This window comes from Trichechus manatus, unplaced genomic scaffold, assembly GCF_000243295.1.
Source record: "Trichechus manatus latirostris isolate Lorelei unplaced genomic scaffold, TriManLat1.0 scaffold00011, whole genome shotgun sequence".
NCBI classification, from domain to species: Eukaryota; Metazoa; Chordata; class Mammalia; order Sirenia; family Trichechidae; genus Trichechus; species Trichechus manatus.
In genome coordinates this window covers 7,594,227-7,621,318 of record NW_004443947.1, presented here as the reverse complement: position 1 = coordinate 7,621,318, position 27,092 = coordinate 7,594,227, and the positions used below count along the sequence as shown (strand labels likewise).

At 46.3% G+C, this 27,092-nt stretch overlaps 1 protein-coding gene across 1 annotated transcript in view; it reads right to left on the bottom strand.

The window, feature by feature from the left end:
- The window catches only part of STK10 (serine/threonine kinase 10), a 168,022-nt gene that overhangs the window by 47,566 nt on the left and 93,364 nt on the right, over positions 1 to 27,092 (bottom strand). The window contains exons 5-7 of the mRNA XM_004371195.2: positions 15,214 to 15,286; positions 14,000 to 14,194; positions 13,248 to 13,329 (exon numbers count right to left, since the gene is read on the bottom strand). Of these exons, the coding sequence (XP_004371252.1) occupies positions 13,248 to 13,329; positions 14,000 to 14,194; positions 15,214 to 15,286 (350 nt within the window). The remainder of the gene's footprint in view (positions 1 to 13,247; positions 13,330 to 13,999; positions 14,195 to 15,213; positions 15,287 to 27,092) is intronic.

Genomic DNA, 27,092 nt, shown 5'->3' with positions numbered 1-27,092 from the left:
AACCCAGAACTAAAACCATTCCTGAAGCCAACTCTTCAGACAAAGAATAGACTGGACTATAAGACATAAAATGATACTTGTGAGAGCATGCTTCTTACTTCAAGTAGATACATGAGACTAAACACGCAGCTCCTGTCTGGAGGCGAGATGAGAAGGCAGAAAGGAATAGGAGCTGTTTGAATGGACATGTGAAATCTGAGGTGGAAAGGAGGAATGTGTGGTCACATTATAGGGATAGCAACTAGGGTCACATAACAACGTGTGTATACATTTTTGTATGAGAAACTAACTTGAGCTGTAAATTTTTACCTAAAGCACAATTAAAAAAAAAAAAAAAGAAAGAAAGAAAATACAAACTCTTGGGGCAGAGTAATGTATGTTTTATCCCAAGGCTTCTTTAGAAATATCACATCTAATCCACTTGATCTGGCAAAACACCAAACCTTTTAAAGCCTCCCAGTACCAGGTACCATTGAGTCAGCTCCAAATCATGGCAACCCTGTGTGTGTCAGAGTAGAAATGTGCATCATAGGGTTTTCAATGGCTAATTTTTTGGAATTAGATTGCCAGGCCTTTCCTCTGAGGTGTCTGTGGGTCAACTTGAACCTCTAACCTTTCAGTTAGCAGCCAAGCGTGTTAACCATTTGCACCACCCAGGAACTCCTTTCTAAGGCCTCAAAAAACAAAAACCAAATTTGTTGCCATCAAGTCAATTCTGACTCGTAGTGACCCTATAGGACAGAGTAGAAGTGCCCCTTAGGGTTTCCAAGGGGCTGCTGCTGGATTCGAACTGCTGACCTTTTGGTTAGCAGCCGAGCTCTTAACCACTGCGCCACCAGCGCTCTTCTAAGGCCTCAGCAAATGTTAAATAGTGAAACCTTGTCCTGCATTTTATCCTAATCACCAGGGTGTGGACAGGATCTGGGATTCCTCAATTCACCACTCACCCAGAGACCTCCAGGGGCAATGTTGGAGGTGGGCAGACGTCACTAAGTTGGAATTTGTTCATTGGAAATTTATAGGAAGACTCTGATGAAATTCACTGTTTTTGCTATCAGAAAACTTATCAGCAGAGGAACGGTGTCAACAGGATTTCGGGGAAAGTATTTAAACTACTAAAGAGAATAAATTTTCTAGCACCTTGAAAATCCATTTACACCTGATATGTTCACCACAAATCATTCTTATCTGTTTGTTCATGTAAAATGGCTCTTTTAGGGAAGGGCACCAGGCAATAAAAACTCCTTAGAAGCCAGGTCATCTCACATACTTTGGACATGTTATCAGGAGGGACCAGTCCCTGGAGAGGGACAGCATGCTTGGTAAAGTAGGGGGTCAGCAAAAGACAGGAAGACCCTCAATGAGATGGATTGACACAGCGGCTGCAACAATGGGCTCAAACATAGCAAGGATTGCGAGGATGGCACAGGACAGGACAGTGTTTCGTTCTGTTGTCACAGGATAGCTAAGGGTCAGAACCTTTTCAACTTGTTCATGTGACTCTGTATACCTAAAAGCAACAAATTCCACTTCTTCTAAAGAGCGTTATCATTTAGATTTTCTTAAACCAGCCTGACTTTCTCTAGTTAGTCCAAACTGGCAAAGATTTTTAAAATTTAACTTAAGTGATTCCTTCCAGAGCCACATATTAGGGCCGGCAACATGCCAGGGGCTGACATAAGGCTGATCAATAACACAGACAAAGTCCCTGCTCTTGGGGGCCTCCAACTGCGTCGGAGAGACAATACTGTAGACATGTAACCAAAAGATAACTAAGATCATTTCAGATCCTGCTAACAGGATAGTGCGAGACTGGGACAATGGGAGCTTGGCCAGGGTGACGCAGGCTACTACGTACGGTCCGAGATTACAGAGGTCTCCCCAGGGAGGTAACATTTGAGCTGAGACCTGAGAGAAGTGCAGGGGCCAGTCAGGGAAAGGCCTGGGCACAGACAACTCCAGGCAGAAGGAGCAGCTTGTACAAAGGCCCTGAGGAGGGACCTGAGCTTCCTGTGCTGGAAGAATGGCTAGAAGGCCAGGGCAGTGGAATATACGGAATAGGAGGAGGGGAGCCAAAAAGCTGTGAGCGGAGAGGACAAGAGAGGGCAGGATGGGGGTGGTATATGCAGGGCCTTGGTGAGGAGGTGAGATTTAATTCTAGGTACAGTGGAGGTCATCAGAGGGCTGCAGCAGAGGAGGGATATTAACAGTACCCTTTAAAGGTGTCACTCTGTTGCTGTGCGGTTCCAAAAGGCCTTGAGTAGGGTCTTAATAGGGTTTATTCATCATGGGAGGCACAGCAGTGTAAGAGTTAAGAGTGTTGGTTCTAAGCTCTAGAGCCAGGCTGCTTGGGATAAAATCCAGATTCCACCACCATCTTGGCCAAGTCACTTAATGTCTCTGAGCCTGACTGCTCACCTGTATACTGGGAATAATAGTATGGTTGTACTAAGCATTATAGTAAGTGCTCAAAATATGGTGGCTATCACCATCATCATCATCATCATCACCATAATTGTCATTATCACCATCATCACCACCACTATCAACGCTATCATCATCACCCCCACCCCCACCAAAATCACCACTGTCACCACCTCTACCATCACTATATCGCCATCACCATCACCACCACCATCATCACCACCACCATCATCACCACCACCATCATCACCACCACCATCATCATCACCACCATCATCAGCAACAGCAGCAGCACAATCAAGAAACCTTTAAGTCACCAGTTTTGAGCTCCTAGCTGTTCCTACTCCCTCCTGCAACCCCACAGAGCATAGCTTTTTGGAACAGAAGGCAGGAACTTGACATTGCACAACCTCACACATGTGAATTTGAACAAGAAGCCACGAGATGCTTTGCTGCAGTGGCTGAAGCAGATGGGGCAGAAATAAATAATGCAGGCACAGCCTTCTGGAAATACCAGGTTTTCATTAGGGCACATCACACATTGACCAAATTAGTGGCTTTTCAGCATGGTCAGGAACCTTGTTTTCTTGAGGCTAAATCATCTGTTCCATTGCCTCCCCTGAGCACCCAGGGCCCTAGGGAGGCCGAGAGGAAGCCAGGGGGTTCTAAGAAAGCCTTTGACAGAGGGGCAGGTGAGCAGGGCACTGCGCTGGAGGCCGAGCTCCTGGGACCCTAGGGAGAGAGGGGCTGGCAGATGGGGCAGCCCCTCCTGTGATGGCTCAGGTCCAGTACACTGTTTGGTAAACTGCCCTGGGACACAAAGCCCAGGCTGTCTCCCCAACTTCATCAGCTCCACTGCCTCCAAGAATGTGTTTAGGAAAGGCTTTTCCTCAAGCCCCCAAACTGCCGAGTCCCATTAGAGAGACAAAGCCCCAGCTACGTTATCAGGGACAGCCCAGAACCTTCCCAGCATCGCCAACCGGGCTGTGTGCCTGCATGGAGGTAGGCTGTGGAAGGGTGCTTGGGCACCCCAGCAGAAGGCCCACACTAGAGGGGGTTAGTCATCTGCTCCTTCAGGAAGAAGAGCAGTTGTTTGGGGCATCTCTGCAGGGAGCCCGAGATGCCAAGACAGGCAGTATCACACAACTCACCAGCTGGCACCCACCCTTCTGGGGAGGGCCACCCCTGCAGTCCAAACAGAGGTCCTTTCCAAGAACTTCAGCCTGTTCTCCCCTAAGCTAACCTCTGTGCGCTTAGAAACCATCAGCCCGGGGGTTCTACACTCAGAGACTGACTTTTAGAAAAGGCTTCCAAGTTTCCATGGATCAGCATGTTTCAGTCCTCCCTCCCTCCTCCCTTCCAGCCCTTCTCCTCCCACCCCCCACCACCTTTCTCTTTCATTCATTCAGAGAGGCAGCTTACCAGAGGTGGTCAAGGGACTTTGAACCAGGCAACCAGGATCAAAACCCAGCTCTGTCACTTACAAGATGTGTGACCCTCTACAGGCTACTTAACCTCTCTATATTTGAGTTTTGTCATCTGTTCAGTGGAGATGTGAATAGTACCTACTCCGTAGGGTTGTTATGAGGATAAAACTAGTTAACATTTACTAAGCATTTAGAATGGGGCCCTGGTGGTGCAGTGGTTAAGTGTTTGGCTGCTAACCGAAAGGTTGGCAGTTCGAATCCACCAGCCGCTCCTTAGAAACCCTATGGGGCGGTGCTACTCTGTCCTATAGGGTCACTATGAGTTGGAATCAACTCGGGTAAGCATTTCAAACGGATGGAGAAAGAGCTACATAACAGTTTGTTAACTAAAACTAAAACCCAGTTGCCATCAAGTCAATTTTGACTCATGGAGACCCCATGTGCTTCAGAGTAGAATTGCACTCCATACTGTAGAGTTTTCATGGCTGTGACCTGTCAGAAGCAGATAGCCAGGCTTTTCTTCTGAGGTGCCTCTGGGTAGATTCAAACTGTCAAACTTTCAGTTAGCAGCCAAGCACTTAACCGTTTGCGCCACCCAGAGGCTCCTAATTAAAACTAAGTAGGTGTATTTAACAAATATTTGTTGGGGGCCCACTATGTACTGGGCACTCTTCTGGATGCTTGGGACACATCGGTGAATAAAACAAAGGTCACTGTCCTCAGGGAGCTGACATGCTAGCCGGGGGAAGATGAACAATAAATAATAAACATAATAAATAAGTAAGTTACATAGTAGAGTACTATGTGGGGAAAAGGAGGGCAAGGAAAGGGGAATTAGGAGTGTGGGGGTGTGGCAGGTTTGTAACTTAAAATAGGGTAGTTAAGGGACGCTTCACTGAGAAGCTGACATTTAAGCAAAGACTTGAAGGAAGGAGGGAATTAACCATGGAGGTATCTGGGGAAGAGCATTCCAGGCAAAGGGGACAGCCAGTGCAAAGATCCTGTGGCCAGAGTGTGCTGGGTATGTTTGAAGAAGAGAAAGGAGGCAGAGGTGGCTGGAGCAGAGTGAAGAGGGGAGAGAAGAAGGGAGGGTGAGAGGGCTGGGGGTGAGGTGGGCAGATCATGCAATGCCTTGTAGGCCACCAAGCCTCTAGATTTTATCCTGAGTGACATGGGAGCCACTGGAGGGCTTAGATAGGGGAGGGACATGAGCTGATTTATGTTTTTAAAAGGATCCCTCTGGCTGCTGTGTTGAGAAGAGACTGACAGAGGCAGGAGACCAGTGAGGAAGCAATAATCCAAGAAAGAGATGATGATAGCTCAGATAGGTAGCTGCAATGGAGGGGTGAGAAGTGGTCAGATTCTGGATAACAGGACACAGAGGGAGACTGCTGACAGATTGGAGAGGAGTCAAGGATGCTTGCGAGGCTGGGGGCCTGAGCCACTGGAAGGTTGCTGTCCTCAGGGAGCTGATGGAGCACACGGCGGGGAAAGATCAGGATGCACAGTTGCTGTTGTGTTAAGCTTGAGATGCCTACTGGACATCCGTGGGGAGATGGAAGGTCAGCAGCTGGACACAGGAGTCTGGTGCAGGGAGAGCAGTCTGGGCTGGAGGTATAAATTTGGGAGTTGTTGTGAACTGGGTAAGATCATCAAGGTGAGCGTAGAAGGAGGAGAAGGCCAAGTGCACATGAATTAGCTGGAGAAAGAGGAGCAAGTGAAGGAGTGACCAGGGAGAAGGAAGGTGAATCAGAGAGTGGGGCCCTGGAAGCCAAGAGCTCACGGTGAGGAAGGGGAGCGATCAGCAGTGGCTGTTGCTGCTGCTGCTGGTCCAGTCAGATGAGCACTGAGGCCTGACCGCTGAGTTCAACATCATGGAAGCCATTGATGACAACAGCTGATGCTGATGAAGTGGGCTGGGTTTAAGAACAAATTCAACAAGTATATAGACCAAACCAGTTGCTGTAGAGTCGGTTCTGACTCATGGAGATCTGTGTGTGTCACAGTAGAACTGTGCTCCATAGGATTTTCAATGGCTGATTTTTTGAAAGCAGATTGTCAGACCTTTCTTCTGAGGCACCTCTGGGTGGATTCGAACCACACATCTTTTGGTTAGAAGTCAAGTGCGTTAACAGTCTGCAGCACCCAGGGATATTCAGTAAGTATATACTCTGCACTAAATACGTGGCAGCTGTTATGCTAAAAGTGTGAAATACCTTTAGGGAGTTGATAGTGGTGATGGTTGCACAACATTGTGAATATAATTAATGCCACTGAATTGTACACGTAAAAATGGCAAATTTACATCATATATTTTACCACAATAAAAAAATTAAACAGAAAAAAAAAAGTGACATACAGAATCTCATTCATTCCCACGATTCTGTGACGTGTGTAAAAAACCCCAACCCATTGCTGTCAAGTGGATTCCGACTCATAGCAACACTATAGGACAGAGTAGAACGGCCCCATAGGTTTTCCAAAACTGTAAATCTTTACGGAAGTAGACTGCCAGGTCTTTCTCCCGTAGAGTGGCTGGTGAGTTCAAACCGCAGACCTTTCGGTTAGCAGCCGAGCGCTTAACCACTGCACCACCAGGGCTCCTTGTGAAGCGAGCACTGTCCACATTTCACAGATGAGGAAACTGCAGTGCAGAATGAGAATCACCTGGATTCCAGAGTGGGTCTGTCTGATTTCAGAGCCTCTGTTATTAACCATGACATACTGTCCCAAAGAATGTCTGTGCAGGCAGATGAATGAATCATAAACCAAGGGGGCACGTCGGCCAGCCCATTGCAGGGCACAGGGAAAGATGAGAGGCCACGAGGTACCTCCCGGGAGCAGGCAGGGCTGACATATGGGGCGTGAACAGCTCTGGAGAGGAGGGCTGGGAAGCCAAGATCGGAGCCTACTTATGCCACTCAAAGCCAGGTGACAGAAGACAAGTCGAGCAAGACTTCCCTGCCCCAAGCCTTGGTGTCCTCATCTTGGGGGCATTGGCGGTTAAGTGACAGAATTCTTGCCTACCCTGTGGGAGACCTAAGTTCAATTCCCAGCCGATGCACCTCATGCACAGCCACCACCATCTGCAGTGAAAGCTTGCATATTGCTATGGTGCTCAACAGGTTGCAGTGGAGCTTCCAGACTAAGATGAACTAGGAAGAAAGGCCTGTGATGTACTTCCGAAAATCAACCAATGCAACCCCTACGGATCACAATGATTTGATCCACAGCTGATCATGGGGATGGTGCAGGACCGGGCAGTCTTTCACTTCATCACTTCACTGGGCATGGGGTCCCCTTGAGTCAGGGGCCCACTCAACAGCAGCTAACAACAACAATGCTCCTATTCTACCTAACCCAGACACAAAAAGGCACTGGAGAAAGCTAAGAGCAGTAGATCCTCTGTGAGATGCTTTGTTTATCCTGAGAGAGCTCTCCTTTCTTTGCAATTCTTCTGTTGTACTCTAATATCCTCTGGCAGGACGGTCTTTCCAGCTATCTAACGGAAATTCCTGGCTCAGGCTAAGGCTCCGGGGCTGCTAGGTGGGGAAGTAGGACAGCTGGTCTCTTCCCGGTGGAATGTCCTGGAGGCCAGATGTGTCAGGGCAGAAGATGCCTGCTTACAGAAAACACTTGGTCCCAAGTGGCTGGGGAGAATGTTGCATCTGACAGTGACAGCAGCTCCCCAATCCCCCCTCTCCATCTGGCCCCAGCTCACTCCATTCCCCACATTATAACCCTACAATAACCAGAAAATGAAGCCTCCTGGTACTCCAGATATTTGCTTTAAAATATACTGCAGAAATTTAAAAGGAACAATCATGACCCGCTAGCAGACAGACCCCATTTGCATCCTGGTTTCTTTTCATTTTTTAATGATTCAATTCAACGTGTCAAACATTCATTCAGCACCATGCTTCACAGTATCTCCTGGGTGGAGCAAATGGCTAAACCTACAGATACCAACAGAAAGGTTGACAGTTCAAACCCTCGGAAGAATGGCCTGGTGATCTGCTTCCAAAAGGTCACAGCCAGGAAAACCCTATGGAGCACAGTTCTACTCTGCACACATGGGATTGCCATGAGTTGGAATCAACTATGTGGCAACTGGTTTTGTTTTGTTTTTATCCTATTGGTGGGGAGATCATTATTACCCTCATTTCAGAGATGAGAAAAATGAGACAGAGAGGCAAGGCCACTCGTCCAAGGTCTCACAGCCAGTAAGTGGTAGAGCTGGGATTTGAACCCAGGACTTTGCAGCCCCAGTCCACATTCTTCACCACTACGTTGCACGCCTAGCTGTAGGCACTGGAGCCCAGAATGGTACCGAGGCCAGGTGTATAGAGTAGGTCCTCAGGAACATAAAGGACTCGAGTGCTTGGTGTGGCGTCTTCCTCCTTTCCTCATACTCGGCATTAGAGGATGTCACTGCAGGTGAAAGGACCGAAGGGGCAGGGGCGTGGAAGGGAAGCCCCACCATCACCCAGTCCCACCATCTCCCTCTCTGTCAGTGGAGGCGGTGATGGGACAGAACAATGGATGTCTGGGCAGCTGGCAGGGTAGTGTGTGTGGCTTCAGACCACTGCGGGGACACCTCAACACTCACCCTGGTGGCTGCCAGCAGGTGGACGCCCCTGACATGAGGCACCTGCCCTGATGAAGGACGGCTCACCCCCTACCATCAGTGTTCTAAAAAGCTTCAAGGAAACCATCCACTTTCCCATGCTAAGCCTCTACAGTCGGCTAATAAGACACTTGCCGTCATTCAGGCTGATTTCCCCGATCATGCCCTTGCCCTGATTACACTCACAACAGCCAGAGAGCCCTTTTAAAATGTAAGTCAGCAGAAGTCTCCCCTTCTTCACCCTTGCATAGGTGCCCACCTCACCCAGGCCCACGCCCTGGGAATGGTCGCGGGGCCCTCGCACGACTTGGCCCCAGGTGCAGAAAAGAGTTAACATCACAGGCCTGAGACTGCTGCCCTTGGAAAGGCCTGCTGGCAAGGCTGGTCCTTGGGTGGCGTCTGGGAACTTGGATTTCTGGATGTTTTCCACCATTAACTGACAGTGGTGGCTCGCTGTGCCTAAACTGTTTTTACAAACAATGTACTTTATGTTGAACACTTGCTTTCCTTCTGGGAGTCTGGAATTTGGGTACATGCCAGGATCAGCCCCCAGTAAAAACCCTGGTCACTGAGTCTCTAACAAGCTTTCATGGTAGACAATGTTTTACACATGTTGTCACAACTGTTGCTGGGAGATGAGGCATGTCCTGTGTGACTCCATGGGGAGAGGGCTCTGGAAGCTTGTGCCTGGTTTCCCCAGACTTTTCCCTCTGCACCTTTTCCCTTTGCTGATTTTGCTTTGTATCCGTTTGCTATAATAATGTAGCTTTTCACTGTAATAAATCACAGCCTTGAGTTCAACAATATGCCGAGTCCTTTAAGTCCTTCTAGGGAATCATCAAACCTGGGGGTGTTCTTGGGGGCCTCTGACACACTCTAGTACTATTCCAACCTCATCCCCAGTTGGTCTACCTCACCCCTGTGCTCCCATGGCCCACCTCCTGGTTCCTCCCGGCACGCGCCAACTGTGCTCCCATCCTAGGCCTTTGTGGCTGCCACATTCTGTGCCTCACTCCTGTGCCTCCTTTGGGTGTCTGCTCATACGTCACCCATCAGAGAGCCCTTCCCTGACAACCTATGCAGGAGATCAGCCCTCCCAGGCACCCCCATGCCTGTGCTGTTGTACTTTTCTCCATAGCACTCATCGGCACCGACATGCACATACACGTGTTTGTTTGCTGCCTGTCCCCCTACTGAGCACGAGGTCAGGGGTCTTGCCGGCTCCATTCACCACAGCTCTCTCAGCACAAGAGCTGGCATTTCAGAGGTGCCTGGTGTGTGAATCAATGGTGGTTCATGCTGTCGTCTCATTCTCGGACAGCCTTCCCAATGTTCTTTGCCTGGATCTTACTTATTCTTCAAGACTCACGGGTTGAGTTTTGTCCTCCCAAAAGATACGATGAAGTCCTAATCCTTGGTACCTGTGAATATGACTCTGTTTGGAAATAGGGTCTTGGAAGATGTTATCAGTTAACATGAGGTCACACTGGAGTGGCGTGAGTCCTAATCCAATCTGAGGCTGTTTTTTAAAAAGAGAAGAGACAGAGACAGACACAGAAAGAAGACAGCCATGTGAAGATGCAGGCAGAGATTGAAGTGATGCAGCTACAAGCCAAGGAATGCCAAGGATTTCCAGGAACCACCAGAAGCAAAGAAGAGGCAAAGAAGGACCTTTCCCTTCAAAGAAGCCAAGCTTTCAGAGAGGGTGGTCCTGCTGACACCTTGATTCTGGACTTCCAGCCTCCAGAAATGTGAGAATAAATTTCTCTTGTTTTAAGCCACCCATACAAAGGTACTTTGTTATGGCAGCCCTAGTAACCCGATGGAGTCCCTGGGTGGTGCAAACAGTTAACACCCTAGTCTGCTAACTGAAAAGTTGGAGGTTCAAGTCCATCATCGGAAGAAAGAGCTGGCGATCTATATCTGAAAAACCAGCCACTGGAAACCCTACAGTGCAGTTCTACTCTGACACACATGGGGTCACCATGAGTTGCAAGTGACTTGATGGCAACTGATTATGAAACTGATACAACACAGCTCAAAGGTCATCCCTGCCAGGAGTTCCTGCTGAAGGGCCCAGCACTCCTTCTCTGGGTCCCTGATGCCTCTGATTGGGGTCTCCAGCACAGCGTGTCCCCCTCTTCCATTACTGGTGGACAGGAGGGACTGACCTACCCACTGATGTGGATGCCTTGAGGGCAGCGCCTGGCTCATACCCCCGGGTTTTTTTCCCATCAGCTCAGGACCTGGCACAGGAGAATGTCCTTAAATTTTTGCTGAACTGACATTTCTTTGCCTTTACTTGGAATGACATCCATTCAGTCTATTTCTGCAGATCCTCTCCTGCTCTTCAGCCCCTCTGGCTGGCAAAGGTTTGAGAAACTATTTTTTTATTTTATTTTTTGTTTATTGTTGTAGTTTAAATGAAGTTTACATTTCAAGTTAGTCTCCCATATAAAAATTTATACATACATTATTATGTGACCCTAATTGCTCTCCCCATACTGTGTCAGCACACTCCTACTTTCCACCCATGATTCCCCATGTCCATTCAACCAGCTCCTAACCCTCTCTGCCTTCCCATTTCACCTCTGGACAGAAGCTGCCCATTTAGTCTCTTGTATCTACTTGAGCTAAGAGGCACACTCCTCATGAGTATCACTTTACGTCCCACAGTCCAGTCCAATCCCTGTCTGAAGAGTTGGCCTTGGAAATTGTTTTAGTTCTGGGCTGGTAGAGAATCCGGGGGCCGTGCTTTCTGGGGTTCCTCCAGTCTCAGTCAGACCATTAAGTCTGGTCTTTTTTACTAGAATTTGAGTTCTGCACCCTACCTTTTTCCTGCTCCATCAGGGATTCTCTGTTGTGTTCCTTGTCAGGGTGGTCATTGGTGCTAGCCACGCACCATCTAGTTCTTCTGGTCTCAGGCTGATGAAGTCTCTGGTTTATGTGGTCCTTTCTGTCTCTTGGGCTACTACTTTCCTTGTGTCTTTGGTGTTCTTCATTCTCCTTTGCTCCAGGTGGGTTGTATCTTAGATGTATCTTAGATGGCTGATGTATCTTCGATGGCTGCTCGCTAGCTTTTAAGACCCCAGATGCCACTCACCAAAGTGGGATGCAGAACATTTTCTTAATAAACTTTGTTATGCCAGTTGACCTAGATGTCCCCTGAAAGCATGGTCCCCAGATCCCTACCCCTGCTACTCTGTCCCTCAGAGTGTTTGATTGCATTCAAGAAACTTCTTAGCTTTGGTTTAGTCCAGGTTTGAGAAATTAAAAGCTGGGGAAATAACTGCTATTTCATAAGCATTGTGTGTTGATGGCAAAATGTTTTAGAACATTAAAGGTAGGAATGGGAGAAGCCAGAGGTAAGAAAAAGTTGTCAAGAGGTTGTTTTTACTGCCTGTAGGTTTTATAAGATTTACTATCTCATATGTTTTTTGATAATGATGATAATGATAATGGTGGACAAATTTATTGAGTGCTTTCCATGCGCTACACATTCTGCATGCACAATCTCATTTAATCCTCATAACCCTATGAGGTAGGCACTATTGTTATCCTATTTTACAGATCTACCACTCATCTGTTAGTTTGTTGTACCATGGTGGCTTGTATGTGGTTATGATGCTGGAAACTATGCCACTGGTATTTCAAATACTAGCAGGGTCACCCATGGGTGGACAGGTTTTAGCAGAGCTTCCAGACTAAGACAGACTAGGAAGAAAGGCCTGGTGATCTACTTCAGAACATTAGCCAATGAAAACCCTATGGATCACAACAGAACATTGGCCAGTATAGTACTGGAAGATGAGCCCCCAAGGTTGGAAGGCACTCAAAATATACAGTGGCTGTAACAATGGACTCAAGCATATCAACGATCGTTAAGCTGGCACAGAACTGGGCAACATCATGTTCTGCTGTACATGGGGCTACCATAAGTTAGAGCGACTCAGTGACAACTAACAATAACAACAACTTTACAGATGAGGAAACTGAGGCCCAGACAGGCTAAGTCACGTGCTCAAGTTCACCAGCGAGTCCAGCCCAGCCCTGGCCCTGGAGCCAAGCCCTTAACTGCTATGCTATACTGCTCTGGGAAGAAACAACATGGCCTGGAATTCAGGCCTCATTTGTAAATGAATTACTGGAATAATTGTTCTAGTTCTTGGCTTCTCTTTGTCTGACCAGACCTGGCCTCAAGGATTTATGAAGGCCCAGCAGCTGAGGAGAGTGAAGAGAGAGATAACAGCTGCGCTGCTCCCTAGAGACTTTCCATTCGCTTGTCAACAAACACGTACCAAATGTCCACCCTGTTCCAGCTTCAGCTCCTACAGGGCTGGCTGATATGTGCTGCTGTAAGATGCCTCTAGGTATTTTCCATATCCTCCCCTTGGGCTGCACTGGGTTAAAGGAGTTTCTGTGCTTTGCAGCCATCCATTTGTTTAACCGGTATTTATTGAACATCTACTATTGCTATTTGCTGGAAACCCACAGTCAAGGCTCTGGCTGCTCACTCAAATCTGGACCCGCTTGAAGCCAAATTCCATGGCAAGCTGAGCCTCCAGGCCCAAGACGTCAGCACCCAGGAGATTCCTTAGGGCTGGGCCCTGAGATCAGTGCATTGCTGGGCTGTGCAGGGAGTGCATTCAGCTTCCAGGTCACTGATGACCTTGTTCGTCTCCCACCATCCAGGGTCCTCCTACCTCCAAAGGAAGGGTGGGGCAGAGGTCAGCATGGTAGCTGCACCCCAAAAGAGGGGACTCACTCACCTCTAGGAGCTGTGCAGCACTGGGCCGGGTTTCTGGGTTCTTATCCAGGGCCACCTTCAGGAAGTCTCGGAACTCCACTGACCTGCAAGCAAAGGTGTCGGCAGCAAGCTCAGAGCAGGGTGAGAACTGGGGAATCCCCCATATCCAGACTCCACTCTCCCGGGCATGGTATGCTTCCCAAACACGCCCATCCCAAGGGACAAAGGGCTCCTTCACAAGCTGAAAAGTGGAGGCCACAGGCCTTCACAGTGACCTTTTCCACCCAAGCACTGCACAGATGGGTGACAAGAACTGGAGAGGGCAGGGATCTACTCAACGTCACATAGTGAATCACAGTGAAGCAATGTTGGGATCTAATCCTGAGCCCCCGATTCCCAGCCCAGGGTTGTGTCATGTGGCTGCTGGTCCTCAGGTTAGACTCTTATTCCTCAGTGGGTTCTGGCTTACTTGGGTTACCTGGTTTGCTTTCATGGGGAGCCCAGGTAGAGAGCACAACGGGGAGGAAAGAGGCTTGGAGGGCCCAGTGATGGGGGAAAGACCTGGAGAGTCCCGGCCCCAATCTCTCTCATGCTTTGAGGCCTCACAGTGACAGAAGAGTCCTAAACTCTAGTTCTCCCAATTCCACCGACCCCATCCCAGCCTGCTGACCCTGTCCCAGCCTGCTGACCCAGTCCCGGCTTGCTGATCCTGTCTTGGCCTGCTGACCCCATCCCGGCCTGCTGATCCCTCCGGCAGGTCCCCTGACTCTTTACCACTTAGAAGGGGTGAGCAGTGTGGGCGGGTCTGACTTGGCGATCTTGAGCAGGACCCGCATGGGGTTGAGCTCATGGTGTGGAGGCTCGATCTCGGCCATCTCAATCAGGGTGATGCCCAAGGACCAGATGTCGGCTTTGTAGTCATACGGGGTGTCTTTCATGGTCTCACACATCACCACCTCAGGCGCCATCCTGAACCAACCAAGGGACAACACAGGCTCAGAATCTGGCTTCCCCAGACCCCTCTAGGAGATTCAATGTCAAGAACCACCACTAGACAATGCTAGGGTGTTGGAGGAATTCCTGAATCATTATTTGCATTACTTTACATCCCACTGTCTTCCTCACAGGCTTCAATTCACAGAGAAAAATGCCTTCCAAGTGGCTCCACCTCCTTGTCCTGCTGCAGTTCCCAATGCCTACCACAAGGTGGCAGCAACAATCCAGAACACAGAGCCCTAGGGAGAGGGGTGGGACAGATGGGAAGGGGTGAAGGAAAATGGGAGGGCAGGGGAAGTTGGAAAGAATATAGTGACATAGAAGAGAGGAGAAAGAAAAGGAGAAAGAGAAATAAAAGGGTAGAGAGAGAAATAAAGTGTAAGTAATAAGCAAGCAAGAAAGCTACCTAAACTCTATACTGGGAAAATGGAAGTAATGCACACGAAAAAATTATGAAAACAGGACAAAACAGAAAGTAGTTAGGCATGAAATTGAGTAAGAGTTGTTTTAAAAAGTAATATTGAAAAGAAAAAACGAAAACACTAGAGAACTAGAGAAGTTCAGGGAGACTTCAGTGAGGGTGGAAATCGAGCTTGTATTGTTCATCTTTGTACTCCCCACTCTCAGCCCAGTGCCTGACACTCACTAAATACCTGTTGAACATATCAATAACTGAATCATTTTTAAAGACATTCCAGTTTAGTTATTATTAATGAAGCATTTTCTATATGCATCATCTCATTTAATTCTCACAACAACCCTATTAAGTAGGTGCTATTCTCTCCCTATTTTACAGATGAGGAAACGGAGGCCCAAGGAAGCTAAGCCACTTGTCCAAGGTCAAACCACTAGGAAGTGGTGAAAGTTGGCCTCCAACGCGGAATCCCTTGCCCTCTGGCCTTTCTCCCTCTATACCATCCGGAGGTCACCTGAGGGAGTGTTAGGTTTAAAGTTTGATCTAACACTCAATTTCCAGAAGCTCCACAACTCACCAGTAAGGCGTTCCTATGAAGGAATCTCGTTTCTGCAGAGTTTTCAGATTCTTGGCAGACACACCAAAGTCAGCTGCAAGACATAATCTCAGGTAGAGTATTTGATGGACATTCTTCCACCCACGGCTCTGGGTTAAAAGCCCATGATGTAGACTCAGGTATATACAATCCAAATCAACTAACGGATGTCATTTTCTATCTAAGAAAATTAGTAATCATTAAAATATAATAATAAAAAATATATATACGAATAATAATCTCTACTGCTGCAAGGATGTGCTAAGATGGGTACTTGCCTATCTGCTAATGAGAGCTGAGGAGCCCTGGTAGCGCAGTGGTTAAGAGCTCAGCTGCTAACCAAAAGGTCGGCAGTTCGAAACCACCACCTGCTCCTTGGAAACCCTGTGGGGCACTTCTACTCTGTCCTATAGGATCACTATGAGTCAGAATCAACTCAACGGCAACAGGTTAGGTTTAATGAGAGTTAAAACTGGCAAGAAACATTAGGACAGCAGTTTGGCCAAGAAATAGTAAAAACCTCTAAAATATCTATACTCTTTTGACCCAGCCATTCCAAATCTAGCCTCTAACGCTAATGAAATAATCCTAAACACACACAAAAAATTGATGTATAAATATTCTCATCAAAAAAGTGCCATTTATACTACTGACAAATTAAAAACCATTATAACTGCTTAGCTATCAGGGAGTGATTTTAAAACTTTTTACATATAACATACAATAAATATATCCTTGCCTTTTCCAAAAAGGATTTAAGATGGTGTATCAACATGATTAATGTAATTGATACCACTAAATTCTACACCTGCAAAATGTTGCCAACTGGCAAATGTTGTATTATATATACTTTTGCAACAATTTAAAAAAAATGGTGTATCAAACACACACACACAGAGCAGATAAATTCGAAGAGGTAAGAAACACATGGTTAACGGGTAAACAATTGAACGGAATAATTAAGAAAAGTTTGTAAGCCCCCACGTAATGGAATACTTTGTAGTCATTAAAATTAGCTTTTGAGATATTTTTAAGGACATGTAAAATATTTATATTATAAAGTAGGAAAAACGAGGGTACACAGTTGAATATATTGTATGGTCAGAATTATGCCTCCTCTCTCCTCTCCCCTCTCGCCCCTGAAAAAGGCAAAAGTATACATTGAACTGCCTTGGAGGAAATACACCAAATTGCTTAAATGGTTGTCTGTGGGTAGTAAGACTAGGCAAGGTTTCTTTTACATTTCTGAATTCCATAACTTTGCTATGATAAACATGTATTACTTACAGGATTAACACAAAATAAATAAATAGAATTTATCTTTAAACACACATTCAACACTACCACCAGTTATCCTTCACACACCTGCTGCTAAAAGAAGCAAAGAGAAATTTCCACCAGTGCTCCTGTCTGTGAGGAGCCCTGGCGGGACAGTGGTTAAGCGCTTGACTGCTAACCGAAAGGTCGGCAGTTCAAACCCACCTGCAGGATAAAGATGTGGCAGTCTGCTTCTGTAAAGATTTACAGCCTTGGAAACCCTATGGGGCAGTTCTACTCTGTGTACTCTGTCCTACAGGGTCGCTATGAGTCAGAATCGAGTCAATAGCAATGGGCTCCTGTCTGCGGGGGCAATGCTCCATCTCAACTAAAAACTAACTTCAGGAGGAAATGACACTGTGAGAGAATCGGTGAGGCTCTGTTGAAGCAAGCACTTCTTTGCCCCAAGAAACCACCAGCCGCTTTGGGAGCCTCTGCCTGGTGGTGAAATGAGCTGGCCCCAACCACAGCAGGATGACGATGGCTGTGTTCAGGAGATTCTATCAGACTCAAAACTTTAAACCAGGACGTAGCATAATGTTAAGAGCATGGGTGTGAACATGAGAGAACTGGGTTCCAGTCTTTGCTCGATTTCATTGGTTCCCGCATGTATTCATCCATTCATTCAAATACTCATCAAGCACCACTGTGAGCAGGACAGGGGCTAGGAGCAGAGAATACAGTGGGGACCAAAGCAAACTAAGCCCTTGCCCTCAGGTAGCTCAGAGTTTAGTGGGGGAAGCAGGTAGTAATCAAATAAGCACAAATCAACATCTATTCTTAACTGTGTTGTTGTTAGCGGTCATTGAGATAGCTCTGACTTACGTACAACAGACTGAAACGTTTCCTGGCCCTGCATCATCCTTATGATCATTGGTATATCTGAGTCCATTGTTGCAGCTATTGCGTCAATTCATATCATTGAGGCTTTCCCTCACCTTCACCGGCCCTCTACTTCACCAAACATGATGTCCTTCTCCAGTGATTGGTCCCTTCTGAGGACATGTCCAAAATAAGTGAGTCAAAGTCTCAGACAATATTCTGTGATCCACAGGGTTTTCATTGGCTAATTTTCAGAAGTAGATCTCCAGGCCTTTCTTCCTAGCCTGTCTTAGTCTGGAAGCTCCGCTGAAACCTGTCCACCATGGGTAACCCTGCTCATATTACAAACACTAGTGGCATAGCTCCCACCATCACAGCAACGTGCAAGCCACAACAGTACAACAAACTGTAAAGTGATGGAAGGATGGGCATGCAGAACTATGAGAGTCTACATTAGGGGGAAAGAGGGCAGTCTCGAAAGGAAAGACCCCGAGGAAGTACAGCTAAGTGCCTCCAAGCTATTCATTTATTCAACCAACACTAATTGAGCACCTATTATGTCCCAGGCACTGTTCTAGGTGCTGAGAACAGAGAGATGAACCAGACTCTCCCACCACATGTGGACTGAATTCTCAGTGGGGTGGCAGGCACTCAACAAACACATACATAAACAATGGAATTCCTGGTTGTGAGAGGGGCTCTGAGGGGATGATACAGCCTTGCAAAGGGACAGAGTGATGGTGGTGGATGGAGGGTCAAGATCTGGGGGTAGATATTTCTAGGCAAACAAGACAGCAAGTACAGAGGCCCTGAGGTGGGAATGAGGTGCCTGAGGGGACCACGAGGAGGACAGCATGGCTGGACGGCAGAAGACAGGCAGGGGCCAGAACCACGACACACCTCTAACATTTGGTTTTCCCATGTGTGACGTGGACATGATGATAGTGTAGAACTACTTTGTAGGGCTGTCACGAGCATTAATTATGTGACACACATCAAGCATTTAGCTCCAATCCGGCTCATAGTAAATGTTCCATAAACGGGATGATAGAGATTATTCCAGGGGCATGGGAGCCAGCCTAGCCTTTTAATTTTTAACCTGGGCCAATGTTGAGGCAGAGTCCCTGGGTGGTGCAAACAGTTAACACACTTGGCTGCTAACCAAAAGGTTGGAGGTTCAAATACACCCAGAGGTGCCTTGGAAGAAAGGCCTGGAGATCTGCTTCCAAAAAATCAGCCACTAAAAACCCTATGGAGCACAGTTTTACTGTGACACAGCTGGGGTTGCCAAGCATCAGAATCAACCTGATGGCAACTGGTTTACGACTGAGGTTGTCCCGGGAACTCGTCCTCTCCTGGCAGTGGTCAGGAAAGCTGGTCTCTGAGCCCCTGTTAGTGCTAACTAGATAGCAGTTGCTCCCTCAATTGACAAGAGCCCACATGGGGACAGTCTGGCTGATGAGGGGAGAAAGGGTACCCTGTCACCTCTGTCATCTCACAGGTGGAACCCAGCAGCTGCCACAAGGTGAGGGGGAAACCAAGAAGCCCAAGTGAGAACCGGGCTCTGCGGCTGACAGCCCAGTGACCCTGGGCAGGGCACTGCTCCTTGGGCTTCCTGGTGAGAATGAGGATCACTCCTTCCTGCTGCGCAGACTGGCTCCCCGCTAACACCAACAGCTGGCACCTCATCCCAGGAAATCTTTTGGGAACAGGGACTGCCGCTTAGACCCAGGGTGAGGCTTCTAGAAGGCAGGCAGAGGGCTACTCCCCAACACAGGGCCTGCTGATTCCTTCCCTGAGAAGTGAGGGGAAAAACAGAAACCATCAACTTTCACAATGACACACAGTTGGTCCCCGCGCCCTCCCTGAGGCAAGCCCAGCCCGAGTTCTGGGGAGCTGCTGCTTCCCCTTCCTCCCCAGCAACCCAGGACCTCCTGCTTTCCCTGGGCACGGGGCAGGGGGTTCTGAGCCTGTGGGGCCCCTGCATGGAGTTTACAAAGGGCTTCCCCTGGTGGGAGCATCACTGCCCTCAGACAATTTAAAAGGGACCTTCACCAGGCAGCATCGTCTGATAAAAACATGTCCTGTCTCCTTCGTCCATTTTCAGACACAACCAGAGCCAGTGTCAGCAAGAAGGTAATGACTTTTCCCTGACAAGACTGCCATTTCCAGAAGGGCAGAGACGGTCTCTACTCTGTCCACAGCTGTATCCCCAGCATGGTATCTGCCACAGGAGATGCTCAGCATGGTTTATAAATGAATACATGCACAGACAAACCTTGCCAGAATACCTCTACTCATACACGTTTAGAAAAAAAACGAAATGGGGTTGTACAAAATATGTTTGACAGCAGTTCTATTCCTGGAAATGTTATTGTTAGCTGCCATCAAGTTGGTCTCTGATTCATGGTGACCACACGCTCAGTGGAACAAAACGCTGTCTGGTCCTGCACCAAATTCACGATCAGTTGGGGATCAGACCATTGTGATCCATAGGGTTTTCATTAGCTGACTTTTTTGGAAAAGATCACCAGGCCTTTCTTACTAGTCTGTCTTAGTCTGGAAGCCCCACTGAAACCTGCTCAGCATCATAGCAACACACAAGCCTCGGCTGACAGACAAGTGGTGGCTGCACACAAGGGGCACTGGCTGGGAATCTAACCTGGGTCTCCTGCATGGAAGGTGTGAATTCTACCACTGAAGCACCAATGCCCTCTAAGAGGTCCTCCAAAATAGATTTATGAAATATATGGGTGCTCATAAAAGCATTATGTTTAAAGGGTGAAAAATTGGAAACAACCTAAACTGTGGCTGGAGCTTGGTTGGCAAACGGTTAGATACATTATGGTTCCTCCCAGCTATGGAATAATATGCAGCCCTTAAAAAGAATGAGGTTGCGTCTGTGTGGACCAACTTGAAGGACAACCATAACATGTCCCTAATGTGTTGCTGAGTGACTGGTGCATATTACAGGATATACAATATGGTTCCAGTTGTATTTTTAAGAAATGATATACACATATTATGTGTGTGTGTGTGTGTGTGTGTGTGTGTCTGGGTACCCTGAAAAGGGTCTGGGAGGTTGCACATTAAATGTAATAGTGATCTCCTCCCTGAAAGTAGGACTGGGGGAGGAAGGCAAGCCACAGAGGGGACCTTACATCTTTTACTTGATACATGTCCATTCTTTAAAATGTTTTTAATAAAGAGTATGTACTGCTTTTACGGAGTCCCTAGGTGGTACAAGTGGTTAACACACTTGGCTGTTAACTGAAAGGGTGGAGATTTGAGTCTACCTAGAGTCGTCTTAGAAAAAAAGTTCTGGTAATCTGCTTCCGAAAACGCGACCACTGAAAATCCTATGGAGCACAGTTCTTCTCTGACACACATGGGGTCGCCGTGAAACAGAACTGACTTAACGGCAACTGGTTGTTTTTTTTACTGCTGTTATGGTTTTAAAAGTTGAAATGCATATGGGGAAGTTTTTTGTTTTTGTGGGTTTTGGAATCTTCTGGGTTTTTTTGTTTGTTTGCTTTTTCTGTTTTTTTTTTTTTTAGGTAAAACCCAGGGGGAGCTGGGATGCTGCAAAAGAGAACCTCACACTCTGGGGGCAAGACAGTAAACTGATGCAACCCATCTGAAGGGCACAGTGGCCACAGGTATGAACGGAAACCCTTAACACTGTACATGCCCAACACCCTACTTCTGAGAAGTCCTCTTAAGGTATGATTACATAGAGACTCAAGGATCCACAAACAAGCATGCTTATCACAGCATTGTTTGATAAAGGAAACACTCATGCTAAACCTAAATATTCAACTTTCAGGGGTTTTAGAAGGTAAATGATGGTTTGGGCATGTGATAAAAGAAAAGAAAAACATGAAAGGAATCATGTTTTTGAAAAATAATTAAGGATAAAGGGGAAATATGCAGATTATTATTAAATTAAAAAAAAAAGACCAGAAAACTACATATAATATGATCCTGATTTTCAAAAAAATAAATGTTTATCTAATACCAGTTTACCAGTTACCATCAAGTGGATTTTAACTCTTGGCAACACAATGCGTGCAGAGTAGAACCGTGTTATGTAAGGTTTTCAATGGCTATGACCTTTTTGAAGCAGATTGCCAGGCCTTTCTTCTGAGGTGCCTTTGGGTGAGTTCCAACTGCCAACCTCTCAGTTAGTAGCCAAGTACTTTACTGTGTGCACCACCCTTGTTTAATCGTATAAAAGCTAATATTTACTGAGAATTTACCAGGGTGCAAGGTACTGAGCAAAGAACTTACTGCGTATCATTTATATTGCCTTCTGCATATCATTTTGCATACAATCTGCATATATATTCCTATGCATATCATTTATAGCTATGACCCTCTTGGGCAGAAAATATTCTGTTCATTTTACAGATGATGAAAGTGAAGTTTAAAGAAATTTAAGTAATTTACTGAAGGTCACTCAGCTCTAAGGAACAGATGTGATGTCAAGTCTGTGCTCTTTACCATTATATGTTCCCACCTTTCTGTGCACAGAAAAAACACTGGGAGAAAGCCTACAATGCCTCATTCTGGCAGGAGAAGAACTGTGTGTGTGTCTGTGTGTGTGTGTGTGTGTGTGTGTGTGTGTGTCTGTCTGTCTGCCTGATTACAATGGCAATGCTGCTCATTAAAAATCAAAACAATACAGATTAAATAAAAATTCCTCATAATTCTGACAAAACACTTATGAGTTTGCTGTATATGGTCCAGATTTATTTCTATTTTGCTACTTTTTAAAAATTTTTTATTGTGCTTTAGGTGAAAGTTTACAGTGCAAATTAGTTTCTCATTCAAAACTTTACACACGGATTGTTTTGTGACATTGGTTGCAGTCCCAGCAAAGTGTAAGCACTCTCCCCCTTTCCACACCATTCGTCCAGTTTGCCTGTCCTTTCCTGCTTCTTGTCTTTGCTTTTGTGCAGGCGTTGCCCATTTGGTCTCGGATACTTGATCGAACTAAGAAGCATAAACTTCACGTATGCTATTGTTTGTTTAAAAGGCCTATCTAATCTTTGGCTGAAAGATAGACTTCAGGAGTGGCTTTAGTTCTGAGTTAGCAGTATGTCTGGGGGCCATAGTCTTGAAGGTTCCTCCAGTCTCTGTTAGACCAGTAAGTCTGGTCTTTTTTGCTAATTTGAATTTTGTTCTACATTTTTCTCCTGCTCTGTCCGGGAACCTCTATTGTGATCCCTGTCAGAGCGGTCGATGGTGGTAGCCATCTGGGCTCAGGCTGGTGGAAGCTGTGGTTCAAGTCGTCCGTTAGTCCTCTGGACTAATATTTTCCTTGTGTCTTTGATTTTCTTAATTCTCCTTTGCTCTGGATGGGATAGGACCAATAAATGTATCTTAGATGGCTGCTTGCAAGCTTTTAAGGCCCAAAAGCTACTCATCAAAGTAGGATGTAGAACATTTTCTTTATGAGCGACTTTATGCCAATTGACCTAGGTGTCCCCTGAGACCATGGTCCCAGTCCTCAGCCCCAGTAACTCAGTCCCTCGGGATGTTTAGATGTGTCTAGCAAGCTTCTATGACTTTGCCGTGGTCAAGTTGTGCTGAAATTCCCCTATATTGTGTGTCTTTCCCTTCACCAAAGTTAACACTTGTCTACTATCTATTTAGCGATTTCCTTTCCCCACCCCTCCCCTCCCCTCCCTCGTAACCATCAAAGATTGTTTTTTTCTGTGTGTAAATCTTTTCTTTCTTTTTTTTTATTGTGCTTTTGGTGAAAGTTTACAGAGCAAATTAGTTTCCCACTCGATAGCTTGCACATAAAGTACTTCGTGACCCTGGTTTCATTCCCCACAATGTGTCAGCACCCTCTGCATTTCCGCCCTGGTTTCCCCATTTTATTTCCTGCTAATTTTCTACCCCTTCCTGGCTTTTCATCTTTGCTTTTGGGCAAATAATTATCTTTCTTTTTTTTTTTTAGGTAACAAAGAGAAATTAATTTATTGAGAATTTAATCAAATATTCATTTCCCCTGAAGAAAATATTCTTTTTTTTTTAAATTGTGCTTTAAGTGAAAGTTTACAGTTCAAGTTAGTTCTCATACAAAAATTTATACACACTTTGTTATGTGACCCTAGTTGCTTTCCCTATAATGAGACAGCACACTCCTCCTTTCCACCTAGGATTTCCCGTATCCATTCAACCAGCTCCTGTCCCTTTCTGCCTTCTCATCTTGCCTCTGGACAGGAGCTGCCCATTTAGTCTCATGTATCTACTTGAGCTAAGAAGCACACTCTTCACAAGTATCATTTTATGTCACATAGTCCAGTCTAATCTATGTCTGAAGAGTTGGCTTCACGAATCTTCTTTCTATTTTGATGACATATTTACTACCTTTAAAAAAATGAAATCAGATTAAACATACTATTTTACAAACTATTTTTTTCCCCTTCACAGTATGTATTGTACGTCTTTACAAGAGATTATGTATTTTCTACAACTTAGTTTTCAATAGTTGAAAAGAATTCTATTGTACTACTATACTGTAGCTTATGTAATTAATCTTAACTCATGTAATTAATCTCTACTAGAGTACACTGGATCATTTCTGGTTTCTTGCTCTTACAAATATTGTTGCAATGAATATCTTTGTAGGTATCTTTCTATGCATGTATAAATACATTACTTTCATCATACATTACTTTTATAATCAGAAAATTACCTACACAGTATAAGATGCATTATATATTATACAAACAGGCACACACATGACAGCAGTGAATTTAGAATGTATGACGACGTACAAGAGAAGCTCTCATCTGTTCTCTTGACGGTAGGTGACCAAAAGAATCCAAAGTTAGAGGAGCCTTGTCCCGGATAATTCTATGCAAATTAAAGCCAACTCACTGTCCAATTGCAGTTCTGCACCCTAACTCCCCCCCCACTCCCTGTCCTCACCCTGGTCACCCTCGAATCCTAGCTCTAAGAGATCTTCTAGGTGGTTCTTGATCAGGGTAGTACCGTGGGCCTCTGGGAGTATTTGGAGGTGAGTGGGTGGGCTGGGGATCACGGTTGACCAGAGTGCTCCGGGTGTTTAGTGAACGAGAGCCAGGAAAGCTGCACGCTGAAAACCATTCTGCCCAAAAGGTCAACTGTGCCTTGTGGACAAACATTAGCCAGGCCCTCATAGTACAGATAGGGAAGCTGAGGCCTGGAGAGGGTATGGGCCCTCCTGAAACTAGGGTGGGAGAGGAGAAAGCAAAGCTTCCAGGCTGGCCTGGAATCCCAGGGGTCTCCTCCCACGGCAGCAGTGGCACTCCACCTCTGGGCTCATTAAGAGGGAGGCTCTCACCGGGGCCCTTGGGTGATTTCTGCTAATGATGGGATGATCCGCTTTCAGAGGCAGGGTGCCATGGGAACAGTACCAGGTAGGGAAATAAAGAGGATTCTAGTGTGACCTAAGACAAATCGCTTCATCTTTCTGAGCCTCAGCTTCTTCATCATTAAACGGGGCTCATATTAACCAGCAAATGTGAGACTGGAAGAACTGCACTACCATTATATGGTTTCTATTTTTCTTTCCTTTCCTTGTCTTTAATTGTGTTTTAGGTGGAAGTTTACAGTGCAAATTAGTTTCTCATTTAAAAATGTATACACAAATTGTTTTGCGGCATTGGTTGCAATCCCCGCAATGTGTCAGCACTCTTCTCCTTTCCCTTTGTTTTTTCGGGCAACTAGACAGATGTGACCATTCGGAAAGTAGTACTAGTAATGCCGGGAGCTACTAGTACCTGCTATGTGCTAGGCTCTGAGCTGGGTACTTGGACTTTCAGGGCGGTTCAAACCATATAGACATCCATGTCCTAAGTGACCTCTGCTTGGAAAGCTTTTGGAAAGCTCCCAAAAGTGTGAAATTTGCCTCCCAGCTTCAGAAAAGGACCTCTGGTTGTCTGGAAGTACATAGGCTCTCTGGAGAAGGGGGACGCTCTACCTTACAGCAACTACTTTCAAACATTACTCAGCCCGGGAAAGAAATTTAAATTTGCTGGGTCTCTGCTGTGCTGGGGAGTCCCTGTGCGGTGCAAATGGTTAATGCGCTCAGCTGCTAACCAAAAGGGTGGAGGTTGAGTTCACCCAGAGATGCCTTGGGAGAAAGGCCTAATAACCTGCTTCTGAAAATCAGCCACTGAAAACCCTATGGAGCACAGTTCTACTCTGACACACATGGGGTCGCCATGAGTCGGAGGCGATGTGATGGCAACTGATATATGTGGCATAAGGTGTGCTGCACACCTACTAGATGTACTGCATGTCTTATCACACTTATTCATTACACCAACTCCAAGAGGAGTTGAAGAAACTGAGGCTCAAAAAGATTAAGCTATTAATCTAAATTAGAGTCAACAAACATTTTCTGTAAAGGGCCAGAAAATAAATAATTTAGGCTTTATGGGTCATATGGTCTCTGTCACAAATAATCAAGTCTGCTGTTGTACAAAAGCAGCCATAGACAATATATAAGCAAACAAACAAATAACCATGGCTGTGTTCCAATAGCACTTGATATACGGACACTAAATAAATAAATAAATAAGGGTTAAGCAATCTGTCCAAGGTCACCCAACCGCCAAGTAGCAGATCCCAGAGAAGAAAACAGAACTTCGAACTTCAAGTCCACACCCCATTGAGTACTCCAACTGTCTCAAAAAACCCGTTGCTGTCGAGTCAATTCGATTCCTAGCCACCCTATGGTCTCAGAGCAGTAGATATTTTCCCTTTCTCTCTCTGCACAAACGGATTCCCACCAGCCAGTTGAAAACTGCTTCTCACCCATCCAGAGCTGGAACTCGGGCTTCATGTGGCAACTATCAAATAACTCTCAGAGGAAGTCTGAAACCCTACACAGAAGTAAACACTTAACACAAGGAAGAAGCAAATGCCCAGGAGCAGAGAGGGATTAACCCTGAGCACCTCTGAGTGACAGTGCTTTGTGTACTTCACCCCAATTATCACAATAACCCTGTGAGGAAGGTCTATCGTTAGCCCCATTGTAAAGATTAAACAACTGAGGTCTGAATGGTTAAATATATTTCTCTAGGCCATACAGCTCAGAAGTGGCAGGGCCAGGATTTGAACTGGGTCTGCCTGCATCTAGAAGCCCCGCTTCGCTCGGTGCACGCTGCTGCTTCTCATTGTAGACCCACTCTGCTCAGAACCACAGACACTGTCTCCCACAAGGCGGGGCACTTGCTTGGGAGAAAGATCTGCTGAAGCAATTCTCTGGTGGGTCCCTGGGTTGCATAAGGATATGAGGGGTGTGCCTCCAGGGACCCAAGCTGGTCCCAGGAAGATAGGAAGAGGCAGACGGACTGACACCCAGTCGTCTGGGTCCCCTCCACGGCTCTGCCAGCTGGCAGATTCAGGGCCCCAGGAGGGAGGAGGACTTTCCAAAACAGAACAACAGGCCTCTGCAGGCATCCACACCACGGCTCCTAGGCCCAGCAGCGGTGGTTGTGTAAATACTCACACACTCAACTCTTGGTGAACTTTTCTTCTCCTTTCATTTGCCTTCCTGGTTTTCTCAACTGGATAAGCCAACTCATTTTGAAACTTGATGCCCCCATCTGCCTCGGTTCCACCCTCTGCTAGGTTCTGAGTGGTTTGAGATTCTGGTCAGCGGGTCAGCACCCTCCAGATTTAGGGTGTGTATGGGGTTAACATGGTTCCCTGGGTGG